The sequence below is a fragment of the Hemitrygon akajei genome, chromosome 7 (assembly GCF_048418815.1).
Source record: "Hemitrygon akajei chromosome 7, sHemAka1.3, whole genome shotgun sequence".
NCBI lineage: Eukaryota > Metazoa > Chordata > Chondrichthyes > Myliobatiformes > Dasyatidae > Hemitrygon > Hemitrygon akajei.
In genome coordinates, this window is record NC_133130.1 from 22,912,542 (window position 1) to 22,936,768 (window position 24,227).

Consider the following 24,227-nt stretch of genomic DNA (forward strand, 5'->3'; position numbering starts at 1 on the left):
TTGTTGTCTGGAAAAGTTGACTCATCCAACTTCAGAGCAGATTCTAAGTATGTTGCAGAATGTGTCTTCCACAGTCTCAGACCTTCCATCTATTCGTCTTTTGAACTGTGTTGTGACTGAGTGCAGTCACTTTAATTATCTGGTCTGATCACTTCTGCAAAACCGTACTCAGAGCGTCCCTTACAGCTGACAGAATCAGTTCATCTCCAGTTGTACAGGGCTTTACAGATTTAGCAATGAACAATTAAATTCAAGATTATTTAATGTCATTTCCTGTACGCATGTCTAAGGAGAACGAAATAGTTCATCCAGATCTGATGCAGCACAAAAAAGGACAAGAGGTAAAGAACACAATAATAATAAAAAACACAGAATAGATATAAATACATAAAATAGCTTGTATAAATAGATTGATTGTATGCCCATAAATTGACACTGGGCTGATGGGAAATAATATATTAGTGGTGGAGTTAGTGGGTGGAGGTGTTGGTCCATCTTAATGCTTGGGAAAAGTAACTGTTTTTGAGTCTGGTGGTCCTGATATGGATGCTAGGTAACCACATCCCAGATGGGAGTGGGACAAACAGTCCATGAGCAGGGTGTGCAGGATCCTTTCTGATGTTTCTAGCCTGTTTCCAGCACCGTTCTGTATATATGTCTTTGGCGGGTAGGCTGGTGCTAGTAATGCATGGTAGAGCCTTTCTATCTGCTACAGTGCAGTTTCCATATCAGCTTGTTAGGATGCTCTCTTCAGCCTCCTCAGACAGTGGAGATGTTGGTGAGCTTTCTTGATTGTGTACGATGTGTACGATGAGAGATTGTGTGTGATGTGGACTCCCAGGAGTTTGAAACTGCTTGCAGCCTCTACTGCTGTGCCACTGATGTAAGGGGAGGGGTTGTGAGTGGAGTGAATTCTCCTAAAGTCAATAACCATCTCCTTTGTCTTGTTGACATTAAAGAAGAGGTTATTTACCTGGCACCAGGACTCGATCTCTTCTCTCTCCTTTCTGTAGGCCATCTCGTTGTAGGTGATGAGCCCCACCACTGTCATACCATCAGTTGTAACTGTTTGAAGCACTATTCTAGCACAGTTTGTAATCTATTTTGAGCGCAGTGTCATTGTGAAGTGCTGGCAAACATGATTTGAAGTGTTTTCCATTTCTGAAGGTTTTCACAAAGTGACTGAAAATAAGCCAAGTTCTTGTTTGCTTTATCAGAGTGTATTCTCTTCAAATGTTCAAAGAGCCTGAATGGTTTCATTGCCTTATTTGAAAAAAAACTTTTTTCACACAACAGACGCATTGGCTGCTGTCGGTTGCTTGCTGCTGGTATAAATCCATATTTCAGATACTCCACACGATGCTGTCTACTCTTCTGTTTCGTTTGGTCTGCTTCTCTCATTTTCGTTATGGATTAATGGCCACAATCAATTGCCTGTTGATTAAGTCCAACCTCGAGCGCTGTGATCAATAAAGGGGAAAGCTATGATGTCATCATAGCTCAGGAAAAACCTAACTCTGCCTGAAGGTACGTGAAACGGGGCAGCGATATCTCTGTTGGGCCATGGGTGAGAGAAATGTGGTCAAGACCATTCGAAAACTTTACCCCATTGAAGACCATACCCTAATTCACAGGAACTGCATCTCTACATAATTAGAGTGTGTGAATTGTTCTGCAATAGTGATTTATATTGAATGGAAATATAATTTCTTCAGTCGAGATTCCTCATCTCATGCTAAATACAGAAGTGTCACATTGCTTTTCAACAACTATAATGCGCTTTGAGCAAAGTCTAAAAGAACGGTGGGTTAGCAAGAGGTGAGGTGATTACATGATCATTGTAATCAATTATGAGACACTGAGATCAAATGCTTATAATAAATGATTCATTTATTAAATTAAGCCTGTTATCTCTCTACTTCCCCCCTTGCTACCAAGTACCTCCCACCACCACCTTTATCTTTTTTGCTCCATTTGAAACCCCTAATGCCCCTGGGGGGGCGGGGGGTGATATTAACCACTTTGGGAACCACTGGTTTGAAGCATTCTGAGAGTTCACACCAACACTGCTTGTCAAATCCATACGAGTGCCTGCTGAAATTTCCTTCCTAATAGAAAATTTCTTGGGCCATAAGACTACTAAACATAGCAGCATTTGGCCCATCGATCACCCCCACCATTCTGTCATGGCTGATTTATTATGCATCTCAACCCCATTCTCCTGCTTTCTCCCCATAACCTTTGACACCCTGACTAATCAGGAACCTATCAACCTCCGCGTTAAATATACTCAGTGACTTGGCCTCCACAACCATCTGTGGCAATGAATTACACACAGATTCACCACCCTCTGGCCAAAGAAATTCCTGTACAGAAGGGACGGTTTGCACCTGAACTGGAGTGGGACTTGTGTCCTAGATCCTTTCCTAGATACTCCAGGCTGTGTATATTTCAATGCCTGGAGTATCTAGGAAAGGCAGATGAGCTTTGGGCATGGATGGAATTATGACATTGTAGCTATTAGTGAGACTTGGTTGCAGGAGGGGCAGGACTGACAGCTCAGTGTTTCAGGGTTCCATTGTTATAGATGTGATAGAGTGGGGGGGCTTTAAGGGAGGAGGGGTGGCATTACTAGTCAGGAAAAATGTCACGGTAGTGCTCAGTCTGGTCAGAATGGGGAGCTCGTCTACTGAGGCTATATGGGTGGAACTGAGGAATAAGAAAGGGATGACAACTTTAATATTACAGACCGCCCAGCAGATCGTGGGATTTAGAGGAGCAAATCTGTAGAGAGGTCACAGACAGTTGCAAGAAACATAGGGTTGTGATACCAGGTGACTTTAACTTTCCACATATTGACTGGAACTCCCATTCTGTAAAAGGGCTGGATAGGAAAGAATTTGTCACATGTGTTAAGGAAACTTTCTTTAATCAGTACTTAGAAGTCCCAACCAGAGAGGATACAATATTAAATCTCCTATTAGGGAATGTGACAGGGTGGTTGACAGACGTTGTGTATGGGAACACTTTGCAGCGAGTGATCATAATGCCATAAGTTTCAAGATAATTATGGAGAAGAATACATCTGGTCCTCAGACTGAGATTCTAAATTGGAGAAGGGCCAAGTTTGATGTAGCAGAAAGGATCTGACAAGTGTGGATTTGGACAGGCTTTCTAGCAAAGATGTACTTGGTAAGTGGGAGGCCTTCAAAAGTGCAATTTTGAGAATACAGTGCTTGTAAGTTCCTGTCAGAATAAAAGGCAAGGATAACATGTTTAGGGAACCTTGGTTTTCAAGAGATATTAAAGCCCTGTTAAGCAGAAGGTGCATGCAAGTAAAGGTAGACAGGAACGATGAGGTACTTGATAAGTATAAGAAATGCAAAAGAAGGAAATCAAGAAGGCTGAAAGCAGACGTGAAGTAAAGGAGAATCCCAAATGCTTCTACAGATATATTAGGAGCAAAAGGGTAGCAGGAGACAAAATTGGTCCTCTGGAAGATCAGAATGGTCATCAACGCATGGATCTGAAAGAGATGGGGGAGATCTTAAATGGAGTCTATCTCTGTGTGAAGTGAGGCAAATCAGCAGTGAGGTCATGAACCCTGTACAGATTACAGAGGAGAAGGTGTTTGCTGTCTTGAGGCAAATTAGGGTGGATAAATCCTCAGGGCTTGACAAGGTGTTTTCTTGGACCTTGTTGGAGGCTAGTGCAGAAATTGCAGGAGCCCCAGCAGAGATATTTAAAACTTCCTTAGCCATGGGTGAGGTGCAGGAGAAACGGAGGATAGCAGGGAAATTATATGCCAGTAAGCCTGACATCAGTAGTGGGTAAGTTATTGGAAGCTAACCTAAGGGACCGGATATACAAGTTCCCCTTGAACATTTCACCTTTCACCCTTAACTGAGGACCTCTAGTTGTAGTCCCAGCCAACCTCAGTGGAAAAAACCTGCTTGTCTATACCTCTCATCATTTTGTGTACCTCTGTCAAATCACCGCTCATTATTCTACACTCCAGGGAATGAAGCCCAAGCTCGTTCAGCTTTTCCTGGGAACTCAGGTCCTCAAGTCCTGGCAACATCCTTGTAAAATGACATCTTTCCTTTCGGGAGGTACTCTAAATCAGGCCTCACTAATGTCTTGTACAACTTCAACATAACATCCCAATACCGCTACTCAGTACATTGAGTTACGAAGGCAAATGAGTTACATAGGTTTAAAACCTACCCTGCTTGGTCCTTCCAAAATGCAACATCTCATACATCACCTAATTTCATAAACCATTTTTTCAGCCCATTTTTCCAGCTGGTCTCAACATCACTGCAAGCTTTGATAGTTTTCCACGCTGTCCGGTACACTCCCAATCTTGGTGTCATCCACAAATTTGCTGTTCCAGTTAACCACATTATCATTCAGATCATTGATATAGATGACAAACAGCAACTGACTCAGCATCAATCCCAATGGCACACCACTGGTCACAGGCCTCCAGTCAGAGAGGCAACCATTTACTGCCACTCTCTGGCTTCTCCCACAAAGCTGATATCTAATCCAATGCTGAGCGACTGAACCATCTTAACCAACCTCCATGCAGGACCTTGTCAAAGGCCTTGCTAAAGTCCATGTAGACAACATTCACTGCCTTGCTTTCATCATCTTTCCTGGCAACTTCCCCAAAAAGCTCTGTAAGACTGGTTACACATAACTTACCATGCACAAAGCCATGTTGATTCTCCCTAATCAGTCCCTGTCTATCCAAATACTCATATATCCAGTTCCTTAGAATACCTTCCAATAACATTCCCACTACTGATGTCAGGCTCACCCGTCTATACTTCCTGGCTTATTCTTAGAGCCTTTCTTAAACAATGGAACAACCTTAATTATCCTCGTTTAAAAAAAAGGATCGAGCCAGGAACATTCATATTGTGACCTGGTTAATCCGAAAGGAGACCAATCCTGACGCCACGCGCCAGACAAGAATGGCTGACTATCTGGTGTGACATGCTAAAAAAAAAACTACCCTGCAATCCTCTGCCACCTCACCCATGGCTAAGGATGCTTTAAATATCGTATGTGAGGACACCTGCCGTTTCTGCACTAGCTTCACATAGGGTCCAAAGGAACATATTGTCAGGTCCTGAAGATTTATCCACTCCAATTTCCCTCAAGATTGCAAACACCTCCTCTTCTTTCATTTGTATTGGTTCCGTGACCTCGTTTCTGCATTGCCTCATATCGATGGACTCTTGTGTTCGTCACCTGAGTGAATACAAATGCAAAAAATCCATTTAAGATCTCCCTCATCTGGTCTGATTCCATGCACGGATTACCACTCTGATCTTCCAGAGGACCAATATTGTCCCTTGTAATCCTTTTGCCGTTAATATGTTGGTTGAAGCCTTTGGGATTCTCCTTCACCTTGTCTGCTAGAGTATCCTCATGTCTGCTTTTAGCCTTCTTGACTTTCTTCTTAAGTCTCCTCTTGTGTTCCTTATACTTCTCAGGTAGTTCATTTATTGCTGCCTGCCTGTACCTGCTATGCATCACCTTCTTTTTCTTAACCAGGGCCTCAGTATCTTGAAAGCCAAGGTTCCCTAAACCTGTCATCCTTGCCATTTATTCTGACAGGAACATACAAACACTGTATTCTCAAAATTTCACTTTTGAAAGCTTCCCACTTACCAAATACAGCAGTGCCAGAAGACAACCTGTCCCAGCCCACACTTGCCAGATCCTTTGTGATGCCATCAAAAGTGCCCTTTCTCCAATTTAGAATCTCAGCTTGAGGACCAGGCATATCATTTTCCATAATTACCTTGTGTAATGTGGAAGTGGGTTCATGGTTTTGATGAGTGAGACAGAAAACACAGACTGCAAATTAGTATTTGAATCATTAATTTACAAACAATAAAGAAAATTCGACCAAACCTTTAAGTTCCCCCAAGTTACATGAACTACAGAAATAAATATTCAACAAACAGATACTAATAAACTCTTCTCCAGCTTCCAGCTGGTACAAGTATCGATTTTTAACCGACGTTTCAAAGACAAACTCTACCATCTTCATCAGGGATGATAGAGCATCATTCTTGATGAAGACGGCAGAGTTTGTCATTGAAACATCGGTTAAAATCGATACCTGTGCTCAGCTGGAAGCCCAAGAAGACTTTATTTGTCATTATGCTGGGAAAGCACAAGATAGCTAAATACCTGTTTGGAAAAGTTGAAAGCACGCATGGAGCATACCTTCCTGTCAGTTCTAGGGACAAAGGGAAAGGGAGAGAACCTTTCGCACGTGTTACTCTTGATACTCTCGAGGTGTTTGAAACCGGACACTAGGTGCCTTGGCACGCAAGCCAACCAATGGGAGAAGAGCATCACAAACTTTAAATGAACCAATCACTATCAACATGACAGAAATGGCTTTTGACCAAAATAAGCCATGGCTCTACAAGACACCTTGACACTAATGGCATTCTGATCACTAGATGCAAAGTGTTCCCCTACAGAAACATCTAAAACCTACCCTGTCTCATTGCCTAATAGGAGATCTCATATTGTACTCTCTCTAGTTTTGCTTTCTACTTACTGAATAAGGAAACTTTCCTCAACACATTTGGCAAACTCTTCCCCATCTAGCCCTTTTACAGTATGGGAGTCTCAGTCAATATGTGGAAAGTTAATATCACCTTATGTAACCTTATGTTTCCTGAAACAGTCTTCAATCTCCCTACAAATCTGCTGCTCTAAATCCCACAGATGGTTGGGTGGTCTATAATATAATCCCATTGACATGGTCATACCTTTCTTATTCCTCAGTTCTATGTATAAAGCCTCACCAGGTGAGGACTGAGCACTGCCCTGACATTTTCCCACACTGGTAATGCCACCCTTCCCTCTTTAATTCCCCCTGCTCTATCACATCTAAAACAACGGAACCCCGGAACACTGAGTTTCCAATCCTGCCCCTCCTGCAACCAAGTCTCACTAATGGCTGCAATGTTATAATTTCTCATGCTGATCCATGCCGAAAGATCATCCACCTTTCCTACCACACATCTTGTGTTGAAATATACGCAGCTCAGAACGTTAGTCCCACCATGCTCAATCTTTGATTCTTGACCTTGATTGTAGGCTCTTTCTCCACAACTACTCTACTATCTTTTCTGGCACTCTGGTCCCCATCCCCCTGCAACTCGAGTTTAAAACCCCTCCCTGTGCAGCACTAAAAAGCCATCCTGCTAGGATATTAGTCCCCCCCCCCCCCCCAGTTCAGGTGCAAACCATCCCTTCTGTATAGGTTCCATCATCCCTGGAAGAGAGCCCAATGATCGAAAAATCTGAAGCCATCTCTCCTGCACCAATTCCTTTGTAATAGCAACTACATTCACTTCTGCCACCTGACAGTCTTGAATTTCTGTCACACTTGTAGTGTCTTCCACAGTAAAGCCCAATGGAAAATACTTCTAAACTGGGTTTACCTTTCCTTGGCCCCCTGTTACTACCTCTCCAGTGTCATTTTCCAACAATGACCACTCTTGCTTACACCTTGTTTCTTTTTATTGGTCTTTACGGAGTGCCTAATAGATCATTAGGATTGAGGCCTACCAAAAGGTCCTGAAAGACCCCACACACTTTTTAAGCACCACAGGTGTGTAGCGGTTACCATGACATACAGCTTGGGGCATTTCAGAGTTTGGAATTCAGTTCTGGTGCCATCTTTGAGGAGTTTGGGATTCTCCCTATGAACTGCATGGGTTATCTCCAGGTGCTCCAGTTTCCTCCCATGGTCTGATGATGTATTGGTTAATTTAGTCATTGTAAATTGTTGTATGATTAGGCTAGGGTTAAATATAGGTGGGTTGCTGGGCAGCACAGCTTGTTGGGTTGGAAGGGTCTGTTCCACACTATACAGTATGTTGAAATAAAATAAATTAAATAAACTTCGTGTCACCTCAGCCAGGCAATTGATTGCTCGCAATAATTGAAGCTTGTCTCTTCTTAGGTCAAAAGGAATTTAATGAACTGTCATTTTCCTATATTTATACCATTTGTACAAGTTTTAGGGTGTGTGGAGTGACACGAAGGGGTACCACCTCTGCTGAAGGTGTTTGTCATGTCCAGTCTGGGGAAGCTCACTCACCTTTGGTCCCCACTGGACAATCAGCTCTCACCCGTGGCTCCAAGTAGCTGTTTGCCGGCGACAGCGACCACACCCTGTCCCAGCATGCACAGTCAGCTCGGGCAGAGTGGGCGGATGAGATCAACAGTGAAATCCAACGGCCGGGAAGGCAGTTCTGCAATGTTACGTGGAGAGTGAAGGGCACGACACGGCACAGAATAAGCCAAGGAAGTCTCAGTTGTGACAACGACTCGTACCACTGGATCCAGACCACTGAGGTCATCAATCATTCAAAACTTTGAGGATAAATCTGAAGATATTTACATCAATTCGTTTCCTCTTGTGGATCGATGTCATGGTTATTGACAGGATATTCTTCCTCCTATTTTAGACCCCGTCTCTTCTTTCCACCATTTCCTCCATCCATCCATTGTGCTGTGAGGATGTCAGCAGCTTGTAGGGGTAAATCCCACCGGCACTCAGTGTCCAGAAATGTTTTGAGAGTGGGGGATGGATTCTTTAATCTCTCAACACTCGCTGGAGAGAATCACAGCCCCTTTTGAAATAAAAACAAAGAATTTACTTCAATGAAGCAGCTCAAAATGTCAGCTGTTTATTCCCCTCCGCACATCCTGCCTGACCTGCTCCGGCATTTTGTGTGAGTTCAGCATTTACAGGATCTCTTGTGTCGACGAGCCCTAATGCAACCGGATTGATTTCTATATTTTAAATGGAAGGGGGATTTAGTTCAGCTCTGCTGCCACTGCAGTCTTCCTGCCTGAAGTTTTCTCTCAACCATCCACTTAGGGATGCTTTGACATGAGTGATAAAGTTAAAAACCGAGCCTAATCTTGACAGGTTGTTGGGAGTTTTATTCCCTTATTCCGACATGCAGACTGTATATAAGGTGATGGATGGTTGTGTCAGCAGCTGGTGCATATCACAAGAGCTGGTTATGTGATCGTTGATGCCAAGCAGACAATCTCTGAAGAGTTTTGATAATGGCTGGGGTCATCCCTCTTGTAAGGACATTGCCCGGAAGAAGGCAATGGCAAAGCACTTCTGTCGAAGAATTTTCCAAGTACTATCCTGGTCATGGAAAGATCATTATTGCCATGTCATATGACACGGCACATAAAGGGGATGGTGGATAGCAGGCAGAGGGAAAATTGAGGTGAGTTCTCTTCCCTCGCCAAGTGGATTACAGGGGCTGGCAAGACCAGGGCTTGACCACAGGATCGTCCTCGATATCATTTAACCACCCGCTATAGTGATTCACTTTTCTGGTGCAGATGCAAGGGACATTCTTATGAGCTTGTAGCAGTTCTGCCTGAGATGGAACACGTGGCGGAAAATTGTGATTGATCTTAAAACTCATGTAAAACCTTGGCTGTGGCCAATTTTCACTGAAAATTGCAGATATCAATCATTTCCTCATGTAAAAATAGAAAATCCTAGAAGTATTCAGCAGGTTGAGCAGCATCTGGAAGAGAGAGAAACATTTTGGTCACTAATCTTATACCAGAGCTGGTGGAAGTCACAGTGTATAAATACATCATAAATCAAGAATCTTCATAAATCTATCTATTGAGTCCAGGAGTTATGTTGAAATTGTGTAAGACATTGGTGAGGCCTAATATGAAGTATTGTGTGCAGTTTTGGTCACCTTCCTACAGAAAAAATATCCGTGAGGTTGAAAGAATGCAGAGAAATTTTACAAGGATGTTGCTGGGACTTGAGTGCCTGAATTATAGGGAAAAGTTAAAAAGGTTAGGACTTTATTTCAAAGATTCTAGTTTCAAAGTGCATTTATTATCAAGTATAAATTATACAACCTTGAGATTTATTTGCTTAACAGGCAGTCACAAAGCAAGGAACCCGAAAAAACCTAATTTAACAAAAATAAAACCAACCCGAGTGCCCACTAAGAAAGAGGAAAAAAAAACAAATCATGCAAGCAATAGAAGCGAGCAACAGTGTAGAAGAATAAGGGGAGATTTGAAAGAAGTTTAAAGTATTATGAGGGTAAATGCAAGCAGGCCTTTCCCATTAAGGATGGGTGAGACTACAACTAGAGGCTATGGGTGTTACGGGTAAAAGGTGAAATGTGTGAGTGGAACATGAGGGGAACAACTTCACTCAGAGGGTGTAGAGTGAGGAACGAATTGCTAGTGGAAGTGTTGGATTTGGGTTCAATTTCAACATGGAAGATACATTTGGGAAGGTGCATGGATGGGAGGTGTATGAGGACTATGGTCTGGGCACAGGTCAATGGGACTTGGCAGATTAATAGTTCAACTTGGACCAGGTGAGCCAAAGGGCCTCTTTTTCCATGTTGTTGTGTTTTATGATTCTATGACTCTATGAAAGTTCTCTATCTCTGATGAAAGTTCATTCACCTGACACTTTAACTCTGCAGAGATAAATGGAGATACCCCTTGACTGATGAGTTTGTTTTTATTTCAGATTACAGCATCCGTAACAGTTCACTTTGTGTCATTCCCTCCTTAAAATTATGCCAAGTAAACTGCTGACTACCCTCAAGCTATGAGAAGCCCTGTGCAAATGTACACACAGAATACTGGAGGATCTCAGCAGGTCAGGCAATATCTTTGGGAAGAAATAAACAGTCAATATTTTGGGCCAAGGCTCTTCCCTTCCTTTCTAGTCCTGATGAAGGGTCTCGGCCCGTAATGTTGGCTATTTATTCCTTCCCACAGATGGCACCTGATCTGCTCAGTTCATCCTGTATTTTGTGTCTGTTTGTGTGTGTGTGTGTGTGTGTGTGTGTGTGTGTGTGTGTGTGTGTGTGTGTGTGTGTGTGTGTGTGTGTGTGTGTGTGTGTGTGTGTGTGTGTGTGTGTGTGTGTGTGTGTATACACACACATATATGCAAACGTATGTTCAGTCTTTCCCTTCCTATTCAATCACATGCTGAAAGCAGGCAGATTGTCAGTGCACCCAACTACAACAATTCACCAACTTGCTTCATTCCCTCTTTGAGTGCCTGCTTTAAATGATCCACATCAAAAGTGTCATCAGTAATTATGGACGTGGAGTGGTGGCACTATCATCTCCCTAGTTACCCAAACTTGCAGCTGGCTCTTAACTCATTTGCATTTGCACGCTGGGATTCAGACAGCAGTTGTAATTTCTCTGATGGTGTTAATCCTTGAGCAGTCATTCCGCCAAGTAGCAACTCATTTGTTCTATTGCTGATTGCAAACAATTTTTGGTCTACTTAAGGTCAAAAGCAGCTCTCTTCTTTGCCCATTGCTCGGGAAACTTAGCTTGTCGGAGAGTGCCCTAAGACTGGGCGCCTAGAATTTTCCTGGTAACATACAAGCCAGCACAGCATGGGAGATGGCGTCATTAAATTCTCATTCATTTGGAAGTATTTCACTGATGCAAACTCAATTTGCAATCAGAAATGCCCCATTGAATTTCTGCATAGTGCAATTTGACCCAGAAGTCAGTGCAATCACATTCAATTCCAGAAATAATCAGTTTTCTTATAAGAAACATTGATTAAAGCAACGCTATGTAATGCAATTTTATGCAATAGTACTTTAACTAGGCATTTTTAAAAATGGTGATTTCATTCAGGAAAGAACCAGCTTTTTATGAGCAATTAGTTTACAAGGTGAACACATTGGAGCACAAACCTTCGGACTTGTCCCATGGTTTCTAAGCATGCAAGTATTTTAAAGCTCTTTACATGGTGATATTTATAGCATTGTCATCAAAATCATAATATTTGAACATTTGTAAGTGATCCCCATTGTGCATTCTATCTGCTACCTTCTATATCTTTGCTTATAGCAACTAATGACTATTTCTTGGCTGTTGACACAGGTATTTTGGTGAAATATATCAACATGACTCCTATTATTGATGGCAAGCTCCATTCTTCCTTTTGGGTGGTGGACAAGAAGCACATTTATATCGGCAGTGCCCACATGGACTGGCGCTCACTGACTCAGGTAATTTTTGACAGATCATAATACCATAAGACATAGGAGCAGAATTCGGCCATTTGGTCCATTGAGTCTGTTCTGCCATTCCATCATGGCTGATTTATTATTCTTCTCAACCCCATTCTCTGCCTTCTCCCCATAATCTTTGATGGCCTAATTAATAGAGAACCGAACAATCTCCACTGTAAATACATCCAATAACTTGGCCTCCATAGCTGTCTGTGGCAATGAATTCCATAGATTCGTCACTCTCTGGTTAAAGAAATTCCCCTTGTTCCTATTCTAAATGGAAGGCTTTCTATTCTGAGGCTGTGCCTTTTGGTCCTACACTCCCCCACTATAGGAAACATCCTCTCCATGCCATTGTTTCTAGGCTGTTCAATGTTCAGTACTTTTCAATGAGGTGACCCTCTTCATTCTTCCAAAAAGAATGATCACTCGACATTTGGATGATTGCTTGCATTTTAATCCTCCAAAAAGACCACAACCTTGTCGTGGAGGCTAGTGTGCTTCAGTGACCTGGAGAGCTATGTTGGCTGGAGTCAAGACTTTATGATTTGGCTCTTGGTAGGGTCACCCATGCCAAACAGGTCAAAGGTTGGAGGCCAGAGTAAGAGTGGTTCACTGGTCAACTCAGGGCTAACAACTCTGACTGGTAAAACAACATTGCTATGGAAACAGCAGTGAAGAATCCTACATCTGAGTGTGATGGCATTCCTGAGTCTCCACCCAGGACAAGCATGACTGACAGTAGTGAATTCTGCAGACACGATGAAGGAAGCTCTGAACACCTCTAGAGATGGAGGACCTTCATTGCTGTCCTAAATGCCAGTGGCATAATGGGCTATTAGACAGATGCATTTTAGTGCTTGAATATGATGAACTTTCCATGGAAAATAGCATAAGCCAGTAATGTTCAATGATGGTCCACAAATAATCGACTTAGAAAAATGCATGTAGATACTCAGTGCACAAGCCAAGGCAATATGAAATCGACGTGTTGGTAAATGACCGTCTGAAATGCAGAATAACAAGGTTGCTCCAACTACCCACTGTATGTGAAAGGATAAGCCGGCTCATCCGAGCTATTGTTGAGAAATAAGGCTGTAACTTCCTGTAAGCTGGAATCAATTATGTTTTTATTTGGTAAGCCTCCCTGAAGTTCAGTAAAGTCAAGGCGTTCGACAGTATTCAGGAGAAAGCAGTCAGTTTGACTGGTGCCCTGTCCAGTATTCTCAACATTCATTCCCTGCGCCACTGGAGCAAGTGGTTACTATAAATGAAAACTATTGCACTTTTTGCCTAGGCTACTCTAACAGCACCTTTCAAATGCAGAGCCTCCACTACCAAAAAGAACAAGAACAGAGAGCGTAGAACATCCCAGCACAGTACAGGCCCTTCAGCCCATGATGCCGATCTTTTAACCTACTCCCAAGATAAATCTAACCCTTCCCTCCCACATAGCCTTCCACCATTCTGTCATCCATGTGCCTAATCAAAGAGCCTCTTGAATCTCCCTAATGTATCTGCCTCTATCAGCACCCCTACTCCACGCACCCACCACTATCTATGTAAAATAAAAACTTAACCTCTGTCAGTCACCCCCATACTATCTTCCAATCACTTTAAAATTATACTCCCCTCCTATTAGCCAGTTTTGTGCTGAGAAAAAGGCTCTGTGCCTCTTGGTAATTTGTACATCTCTATCAACTCACTTCTCATCCTTCTTGGCTCCAAAGGGAAAAGTCCCAACTCACCCAACTATTGCTCTTAAGACATGCTTTCCAATCCAGGCAACATCATCTTCTGCACCTAGGCCACCAGGGAGTACAATGGCAGGTTCCTCACCACTCTTCCCCCAAGATGTACACTGTCCAAACTTGTAACCACATCAATATCACCAGATTTCAATCCTGGAATTACTGATGCAACATTTGAAGAAGGTAGCTTGCCAAAACCTTCTGAAAGGCAATTAGAGGTGTTAAATAAATAGCAGCTTTATTAGTAACCACCTGTATTCCAAATAATGATAAAATAAAGAAGTTTTGACCAGTTTGCCTCGTAATGGAGTGCAAACTTTGATAATGTTCTTGTAATTCACTGATGCAATTAGAATGAGAATTAATCCTTACAAAAGCTGCTTATTAGAGATGCTTTCCTACTAAACATAATCAGAGCACTTTAATGAGATAAATTGATTTAAATATGCCACATTTGCAAAAGAGGGTGAAAATTTCATTTTCATCAGTAAGATATAGATTAGACAGATGGTAGCATTAATTTTAGATCCCCGTGTCATACTTAGTCTACTGAAGGACACAGAATGTAGAAAATTTTCAGACCATATAGCCTCTTCTGTTCACAATGTTGTGCCGACCTTTTAACCAACTCTAAGATCAATCTAACCCTTCCCTCCTATGTTGCCCTCTATTTTTCTATCATCCATGTGCTCATCTAAGAGTTCCTTTAACACTCCCACCTCTGCCACCACCCCTGGCAGATCGTATGTGTACCCACTACTCTCTGTGTAAAGACCTTGCCTCTGACATCTCCCTATGTTTGCCTCCAGTCACCTTAAAACAATGCCATCCCCCCACCCCGCCACTTCTGCACTGGGAGAAAGTCTCTGGCTATTCACTCAGCCGATGCCTCTTATCATCTTGTATACCTCTACCAAGTCAATTAGTGGAAGCTGCTGCTTGGTAACCTTGGAGAAAGTATTTCCAGCAGCAGGGAATAAAAGCTCTGATAGTTTTACAGTCTGGCTGGAAACAGGAGAATAATTTAAGTTGCTCCTCACAAATCAATGGAATTAAGTTTCAATTATAATGACTTAAACTAACTCAATAGATTACAAAGAGCATGTGGTTAGCAAATGTTATTAAAATCCCATTAGTGAAAATCCAGTTGGCTACAGAAATGGTGATTGTGTCGTTCTTCTATTAAGTGTCGTTACCATAAGACTTAGGAGCAGAAATAAGCTTCAAGGCTCAAGATCCATTTATTATCCAAAAAAATGTAAAAATCATACAACCTTGAAATTTGCTTGCTCACAGGTAGGTGCAAGACAAGAAATCCTGTTATGGGATAGACATTTTCAAGCTGGATACAGTGAAAAGAGATTTATGAGGATGTTGATATATTTACAAGGATGCTTCCTGGACTAGAGGGTCTGAGTTACAGGGAAAGGTTGGCCATGCTGGATCTTCACTCCCTGTAGTGCAAGAGAATGAGGGGTGGCCTTGTAGAAGTTTATAAAATCATTGGGGTATAGATAAGGCTGACAGTAGTAGTTTTTTCCTCGAGGTTTGAGGAGTCCAAAACTAGAGGGAACTACAAGAAAAGAGGGTAAACATTTAAAAGAGCCCTGAGAGGTAACTTCTTCACACAGATGGTGAGAACCTGGAATGAGCTGCCAGAGGAAGTGGCAAGACAGATACAGTTGCAAGATTTACATGGCATTTGGATAGGTACACGGAGTGGAGGCTCTTGGAGGGTTCTGGAACGAACACAGGCAATTGGGACTAGCAGGGAGGATACTGTGTTTGTGGTGGGCCACTTGGACCAAAGGACCTGTTTTCCATGCTGTATGACTATGGCTCTGTGATTCTGTTGTCAGACTGGAGTAGGCAACTGCCTGGAGAGGCAGGAGATTAGGAGACAGAAATGTAAGAGTAAGTGTCCAGGAGAAACATAAATATGAGAGAATCTGCAGATGCTGGAAATCCAAAGCAACGCACATAAAATGCTGGAGGAACTCAGCAGGCCAGGCAGCCCTCCCCCTAACTTCTTACTCTGCCTTCTCATTCCTTTTTCCAGTCCTGATGAAGGGTCTCGGCCCAAAACTTCAACTGTTTACTCTTTTCCATAGACGCTGCCTGGCCTGCTGAGTTCCTGCAGCATTTTGTGCATGTTGTCCACATGGTGCACAGAGTTTGGAAACTTCAGGGTTAAATTTATGGAGGAGAACAACTTGGGTTGATCCATGTTAGATACTGGGAACCAAATACAAAGTTCCACTCTAATCAATACTATTGTTTCACTGGTTTATTCAATAGTATTTTAGGAGCACTTAAAGAAATATGATCCACAAGAAAATTTATTGTGTTTTTAAGGTTCCACTCCATGTAGCAGTGAACATCGTCCATGACACTGTGTCTGTTGAAATGTTTCAAAAATCTGAAGCCTCAGGTTCTCGTTGCCCACACATCCCACTTCCTCCACTCCTCACCGCAAAATCTTGAAATTAGATTGCTTTCACATATAATGGAGATGATCTCATCTCAAAGATAAGTAAACCTCTCCAGGTTTCTGTCCAGAGTTGTGCTCCTAATGTAGTACTCTGAATTGCTGTGGTGCCCATTTGCAAAGATATCCACCTTTGGGAACGCACCCACTATAATTAAATGGTTTGGGTTTGCACTAATGTATTTCTTCAATCTGTATTGTGGATGGAACTGATGAGTTTACTGCTATCTTTATTTGTAGTGCAAGATGTAGAACATTTATTACATTGACATTTAATTATCTACCCTGTATCCATCAAGGTTATTTTTTGCTCAGGAATTGATTCATTGGACTTCACCATTTCAAAGTTTGAAGTAAAATTTATTATCAGAATGCATATTACTATTTATAACCTTGAGATTCCTTTTCTGCAGGCATATTTAGCAAAGTCATAGAACAGTAACTGCAGGGTAGATGGAGCCCATCATCCTGGGAAGGCTCTCCATCTAAGAGAGGGAAAACTCTGATTTCAAACCTCCGCTGCCTTGCGGCCATACCCACTCATGGGAAAGGCTTCGGGACTAAACCCTGAGGACAAATCCGGAGCTGGAGTCCCTAAGGCAGTCCGATGTTGCCTTCAACCTCGCTCTGGCAACTCCTGCGACGTCACCGGTGCCCAGCTGTACCGGCCCTTGCCCTTCCCTTGGACAACATTGGTGGCGTGGAAAGTGGAGACTTGCAGCATGGGCAACTGCAGGTCTTCCATACAACCTTGCCCAGGCCTACGCCCTGGAGAGAGACTTTCTGTAACTGTTAGCAGGATCAGTGGATAACAAACTGTGCAAATACAAATATAAATAAATAGCAATAAATAACAAGCATGAAATAACAAGATAAAGAGTCCTTAAAATGAGGCCATCAGTTATGGGAACACCAGAAATAGAATGCGTGTAGTTATCCCCTTTTGTTCAAGAGCCTGATGGTTGAGGGGTAGTAACTGTTCTTGAACCTGTTGGTGTAAGTCTTGAAACTCTTGTACCTTCTACCCTGTGGCAGCTATGAGAAAAGAGCGTGGCCTAGGTAGTGAGGATCTTTGATGATGGATACTGCTTTTCTACAGCAACGTTTCATGTAGATATGCTCAATTATTGGGAGGGTTTTACCTGTGATATTCTGGGCCAAATTCACTGACTTTTGTAGGATTTTGGAAATGTGACATTTTGATAAAAATCTATATCCTTTCAGATCCTGAGATGCTGCATTAACCATGAGATGTGGTGAGATTTTCATCAGGAAATTGATAATCTGTTTATTTTTGTTACATACATTTATGGTCAAGATGACGCCTGCGTACTATGCTCCTTTGGTCAACATCTTCAGGATAGATCATGATATCATCTTTCTTTTATTCCTATTGTGTTTGATTCTCGTCTTGAATGTGATTCTGGAACTGTTGAAGCCTGGGATTTGCAGTTTGGAGATTGTTTGGGTACTTCAGTCCTCTGCAGTCTCCGAGAACTCCGGGAGGCAGAGGCAGCGTGAACAAACTTCGTAGCGAGAACGCTGTAGGATAGTGCGCGAGCTGATGTTTGACCCCATTTTGCCGATGATAGCTTCCATCGCTTGTCAATTAAAGCGATGAGGGAGATTGAAACATCAAGACGAGTGCAGAAGATTGGAGATTGGGTGTTCCAACGCTCTGCAGTCTCCAAGAGGATTCTGGGAGGCAGAGTTAGTGTGCGTGAACCTTGTAACAGGTAGGTTGCAAGCCAACGTTTGGCCCCAGTTTGGCAATTATAGCTTTCATTGTTTGCCAGTTAAAGTGACGAGGGAGATTGAAGCATTGAGGCAGGTGTAGAGGGTGAGCGGCAGCTGATTGCCTTTTCATCAATTGTTCTGTACCGGAGAGCGGAGAGCCTGCCACTGCGCCTGGAGAGTGTTGTCCAGGTTTTCTGCATTTTAGATGTAGACTTGGAATATAGACTTTTTTTTCAGTCTAATAGTTTTTATATTCTGTGTTTTCTCACTCAAACTTCTAATTTTTTCTCGTGCCTGACCAGTTTTGTTTGTTTTTTTTTGTGTGGGAGGAAGGATTTGGGGGTTAATGACCTGTTCTGTTATTGTTGGTTTTATTTGCAGGGAGGTGGGAGTTGGGCGTCAATGTGCCTGATCCATTTTTGTTCGTTTTTTTTGTATGGGAGGAGGGATTTGGGGTTTATGTGCCTGTTCTGTTTTTGTTCACTTTTTTTTTGCGGGGTGGTGGTATTTGCGGGTCGATGATCGTGCTGCCTGTCCTTTCTTTCTTGGTTTCATGGCTACCCGGAGAACTGAAGAATTTCAGAAGTGTATACTTTGAGAATAAATGAACCTTAGGACCTTTTGAAGCCTGACCTCATCACATCAGCATCAGTGAGGCCTGACATGGTCATTCTGTCAGAAACCTCGAAGCAGGTGGTCATGGTGGTTCCTCGGGAAGACTAGATTGAGGAGGCGTTTGAGTGTAAGAGCGGGCAGAGCAATGCCAAACACTAGGGTGGAGCCACGATGCAAGCCTATATAAGTGAGGTGTAGAGGTTCTGCTGGCTGCTTGCTTTGTAGAACCTACTCTCTCCTTGGCATTATGAGGGCTGTAAAGAGAAGAGCCATCAGGACTGTCACAGAGGCTGCTGAATGAGCTTTCAGATGTCAGTGGATCAAGAGGTGTGACCCGGGGACCTGCACTGCTGGGGCACAAGCCAGGGCCCGATCAACCCTGGCTGGGTCGCCTGGGTGAGAGTGACTGATGTTGAAAGGCCCAAAACAGCCGATGACATCACTAATGCTGTGTCCCAGTGCATCCTAAGATGTATCTCATAATCAAATAATGTGAAGAGCTCTAGTTTGTGGCCATCCAGACAGATCATTCCATACATTACTACACTGAGACAGTAGTAAAGCGCAGTGTGTAGAGTATACCATTACAGTTCCAGAAAAAGTGCAGTGAAGTTTGAGAAATGTTGGCAGCGATTCAGGTTATAGTGAATATTGAAGCAGAAATTTAAGCTGTTGTATGCACTAGTGATAATGTACATGAGTTAGACCTGAACTTGCCAAGGGAACGGAATTTCAGCTGCAGCAGGCTGTTTGCCTACAGTATTGGTACTCGTTCATTATAGTCACATGTGCCAAGATGCAGTGAAATGCTCGTCTTGCATATAAGATTATAGGGTACATTTCTACACGGCCCTTTTGATTTCAACATCCGGTGTGACGTTGTCCAAATTTTGTTCAGAGTGAATGATTGTAGAAGTCAAATCGAGACTGAAGCCAGGAACAGACACCTGGCAAACATCGCATTTCATGTGGCATTGGAAACTGGCCCAGCCAAAAACCTGACCTCTATTAACAGTAATTGGGTACAGAATTTCCTGATACTGCAGAATTGAGTCAGTTAGGAAGTGTGATATCGATCAAAAATTATATTGGTTCACAACCAAGCATTATCAGTGTTTGTCGTAGGTATTGCACCAACAGGTTGTGATTAACTTCTGCTGCTTTACCATCCATCGTGGTGATGGGACGAACTATAGCACCTGGTTAAAAAAGAACGGAAGTATTATCAGTAGTTAACTATCCATGGGCACAGACTGAAGGAAACCCATGTAAAATCAAAAGAAATTATTGGAATTTATCTGTCAGGATGCCCTTATTGCAGGGGTCCCCAACCTGGGGCTCCTTGCTTGATGATTCTGGTCCATGGCGTAGGAAAGGTTGGGAACCCCTGCCTTATTGTGATCCAACCAATGAGGTACTGCTGGAATCTGGCGGCTGATTTGTAATTGGCAATATTTTATAGACTGAAACAAAATAAATGTCACAGCCCCTACTGCAATTGCTGGTTGGGGTATAAATACCCAAGGAAAATTCCCCTGCTTCTCTTCATTGGGCAGGGCCTTAATTTAACCCCTCAACACCAGTACTGCACTGAAGCATCATCCTGGATAATTTTATTTATTCCGAGGTACGGCACAGTGACAGGCCCTTCCAGCCCATGAGCCTGTGCTGTTCAATTACACCTATGTGACCAATTAATGCAGAAATATAGAAACTGCTTACAGACAGGTTGCTGGCTATATTAACCGATACGCTACCAGATAGCCCTATGTGTTATCTGTTGCAAAGGGTTCAATCACGTGATCTAAGGGTTTTGCCACAACCAAAAGGCTGACTCTTTTTATAACCACTTTGATGCAGGGTGGTGGATATCCATAGGAGGGAGAGGGGGATGTGCACGTTAGACTCCACAGTGACAAAATGAAAAATGTGAATTCATAAACACAAGAGAGTCTCTGCAGATGCTGGAAATCTTGAGCAACGTGCACAGAAAATGTTGGAGGAACTCCGCAAGTCAGGCAACATCTGTGAAGGGAAATAAACAATCGATGTTTCTGGCTGAGACCCTTCATCAGGACTGAGTCTTCTTAATCTGGTTTCTGCCCCCTTCCTTTCCAGCCCTGATGAAGGGCCTCCACTGGAAATGTTGACTCTTTATTCCTTTCCATACATGCTGCATGACCTGCTGAGTTCCTCCAGCATTTTTGTGTGTGTTACTTGTGAACGCAGCAGAATTTCTTTTTTTTTCCCCACCCTCTTTCTCCTTTTCCCCTCTGAAGCCATTGATTACTTGACAGTTTCAAAGGCTCCTCTTGTTCTCCAGTCCCCTGCTGGAGTGACTCATATGTGAATCATTTCAAAGAAAAGGGGAGGGGGCAACACACCTCCTTCAATGTCCACCTGTGTGCACTTTGAATCATTATTTTGTATTTTTAGCCTTTCCTAAGTCAAAGTGAGGAGTCCAAGTGTGACATTCCTCCTACGCTGACACAACAGATCTGCACCGACAGGAGATCAGACGTGAATGTACCTGATTACAGTAATGCCAATGATAAACTTTTACGGGAATTGAGGATTCTCAGATTCCTGTAAATTTTATTTTGTAAGTAATGGGTTAAGGTTGCGTACCAACTGTGTCTGTGTATTCTGGTTTGTGAATGGCTACAGCATATTTAAGATGATGTCTCACAGCTGCTTCTGTGGAACAAGATAAGGGTTAAAGCTCACACAGATCCACAAAACACATCTCCTGATTTTTCACACCTTGTGGTTTCGATAAAAGGTGGTTGCTGATGGAGATAAGACAAGACATTCCTTTCTTAATTAAAGCTTAAATTTGGTGGAGTCTCTTATCTAAGTTATTAAGTTTTGCTCTATTTGAGTAGCTGGAATGTCTATCGAACAGATTGTTCTTTTGTATTGCCGGCCTTATAAATTATTACAATTCTGGAAGTTGAGCGGTGAACTTGTTAGAACCACCAGAGGGATGAGAACACTTCTCCCCCAATGTCGGGACCAAGTTCCCTCGCCGGCTGAGCTCGAAGAAATAAACTGGTGAAAAGATAAGTAACGATCTTTTCGTGCTGTGGTTATTTGATCCGGCGAATTTAAGTTTACACCAAAGCTGGTTGTGTGCTGCTGGATGCTGTACTGGTTTTGGGGCTGGCCCCTCCCATTGGTGCTGCCCTCTAGAGGAAGACAAGACAGACTGTGTTCGCCTGTAGCTGCTTTTGCGCGAGATGAGAAACTGCTGTGGATCTGTTGTTGCAGAAGCATGGTTCACAGATAACATCCACACACCATCAGTCTTCAGGCCAAGACACTCAGGGACTTGGGCTACATCTTTATTATTCTGCTATTGTAATTACATGTGCTTTTTGTGCTATGTGCTGTTGGTACTGTGTTTTGCACCTTGGCCCCAGAAGAGCGCTGTTTCATTTGGCTGTCTTCGTGCGAATGGGTGAATGAAAATTAAACTTGAACTGAAGTTCAGGGAGTGATTTTAGGACCACTTTTGCAGTAGCGGGAACAGCTACTATCAGTGCCGCCTTGAAGCTTTCTTATAATGGCGTTGACCCTTCAGCCCATTGAGTCCATGCTGGGCTCCCACCAGAGCACCCCATTCCCCCCTTCTCTTTATTGTCCTGTGGCTCTACAACTTGTATTCCCTCACGTGCCCATCATTTCCACTTTTACTCTGTCGCCACTTCCCTGCACATTTAGAGATTAGCTTTATTTGTCACGTGTACCAATGACCAACACAGTCTGAGTATCGTGCTAAGAACGTTGTAATGCTTCTAGCGCCAATATAGCTTGTTCATAACTCACTAACTCCAACCATACATCTTTGGCCTGTGGGAGGAAACCTGAACACCTGGAGGAAACCCACGCGGTACAGGGAGAACGTGCAAACTCCTTACGGACAGCTGTGGTGTATCAAGCACAACTGGTGGTGTAAAGTCATTGCGCTAACTGCCTTGCCTGTCACTTAATTTGTCAATGCATCTTTGGGGTGTGGGTGGAAACTGGAGCTGAAGCGTTTTGTTTGTTCTTGATAAAAGAGAAAGTTAGTGTGGGTAAAACTAACGCATGTGTGTTTACAGAATGGCTCCAGCCCAACACGAGTGTGTGCGACCAGCTCACCAACGACACTTCCGGTTCCTGGTGAACCACCTGCATTGTGCACTGGGATCTGAATTCCTTTGTTATGTGCACAGAAGCAAAATGAGTCATTGGAAGAAGCCTCTCTAAACCCAGTGCTGAGAAGAGAAATGTACTTAGTTCACACTTCTTATGTTGCTAGCCAAGATTTAAAAATGAGGGCAAGCAGGTTACTTTTTAAAAATTACTTTCACAGATTTACGAGTAGACACAATATCCAGTACAAAAGGAAATTAGTTTCTGGGCACAGAAACGGAGTCATAGATTCAAGTGTGTTTCGGACTGAAATCATGATTTCAATCTGAAACGCATGTGGTTTGCTCTTTAGTACCAACTTCCAGCCCAACTGTTAATTCTTAAGGTTTCGGCTCTTAATTCCTCTCCATAGATGCTGCCTGACTTGCTGAGCTCCTCCCACATTTTGTGTGTGTTACCGAGTTTCCAACATCTGCAGGATCTCTTGTTTGAAATATTGCGGAATATTGGCTACTCGTAAGTTTGATTAATCGCCGAGCTTGGCACAATGTTTGCAGACATTTTGACTCGAATCAAGAGGCCAACATTAGTGTACAGCTGAGGATGTTGTCTCCTCGAAATGCTGGCTTATCTACTGCTCCGGGGTCCGAACAAATATTGATTAGACATCATGATATAGATGGCTGGGTCAAAACACTGCAAACACTTTGAATTTATTTAAGAGGATTGAGTCCCATTGCAACACCACAGACACAAAACTGGAAGAAGAAAAGTGCCTCTTCAAAACCTTTCAACGGAACGGATATCCAGGAAGCTTCATCTGAATAAAAAAACAAAATGCTGGCAGATCTCAGCAGGCCAGACAGCATCTATGGGAGGAGGTAGTGATGACGTTTCGGGCCAAAACGTCGTCACTACCTCCTCCCATAGATGCTGTCTGGCCTACTGAGTTCTGCCAGCATTTTGTGTTTTTATTTATTTCCAGCATCTGCAGATTCACTCGTGAAGCTTCAACTGAAGGTAGCTCAAGGTCAGAATCCTGAAGAAACAAACTGCAGGAATGATGAGTAAAGGGATTGTATTGCCACACATAAGGAATATCTTGGAAATGACAGCAAGACTGTTACAGCAACAGAGCATCACAGATGCTCACAAACCGACTGCATCTTTGAGGAAGAACCTATGAAAACTCAAAAGTGCAACAAAATGTGATTGATAGAACAAATGTTATCTACAAAATCAAGTGTAGTGACTATGGCAAGTACTACGTTGGTCAAACAGGAAGAAAACTATCGACCAGGCTACACGAGCATCAGCTAGCGAGCAGAAGGCACGGCCTGCTCTCGCTAGTATCAGCTCATGAAGACGAAGAAGGGCACCATTTCAACT

At 42.9% G+C, this 24,227-nt stretch overlaps 1 protein-coding gene across 1 annotated transcript in view; it reads left to right on the forward strand.

Annotated features, from left to right (window-relative positions):
• LOC140730289 (inactive phospholipase D5-like) overlaps positions 1 to 24,227 on the forward strand; it is a 168,183-nt gene that overhangs the window by 48,110 nt on the left and 95,846 nt on the right. The window contains exon 5 of the mRNA XM_073050499.1: positions 11,980 to 12,107. Within this exon, the coding sequence (XP_072906600.1) occupies positions 11,980 to 12,107 (128 nt within the window). The remainder of the gene's footprint in view (positions 1 to 11,979; positions 12,108 to 24,227) is intronic.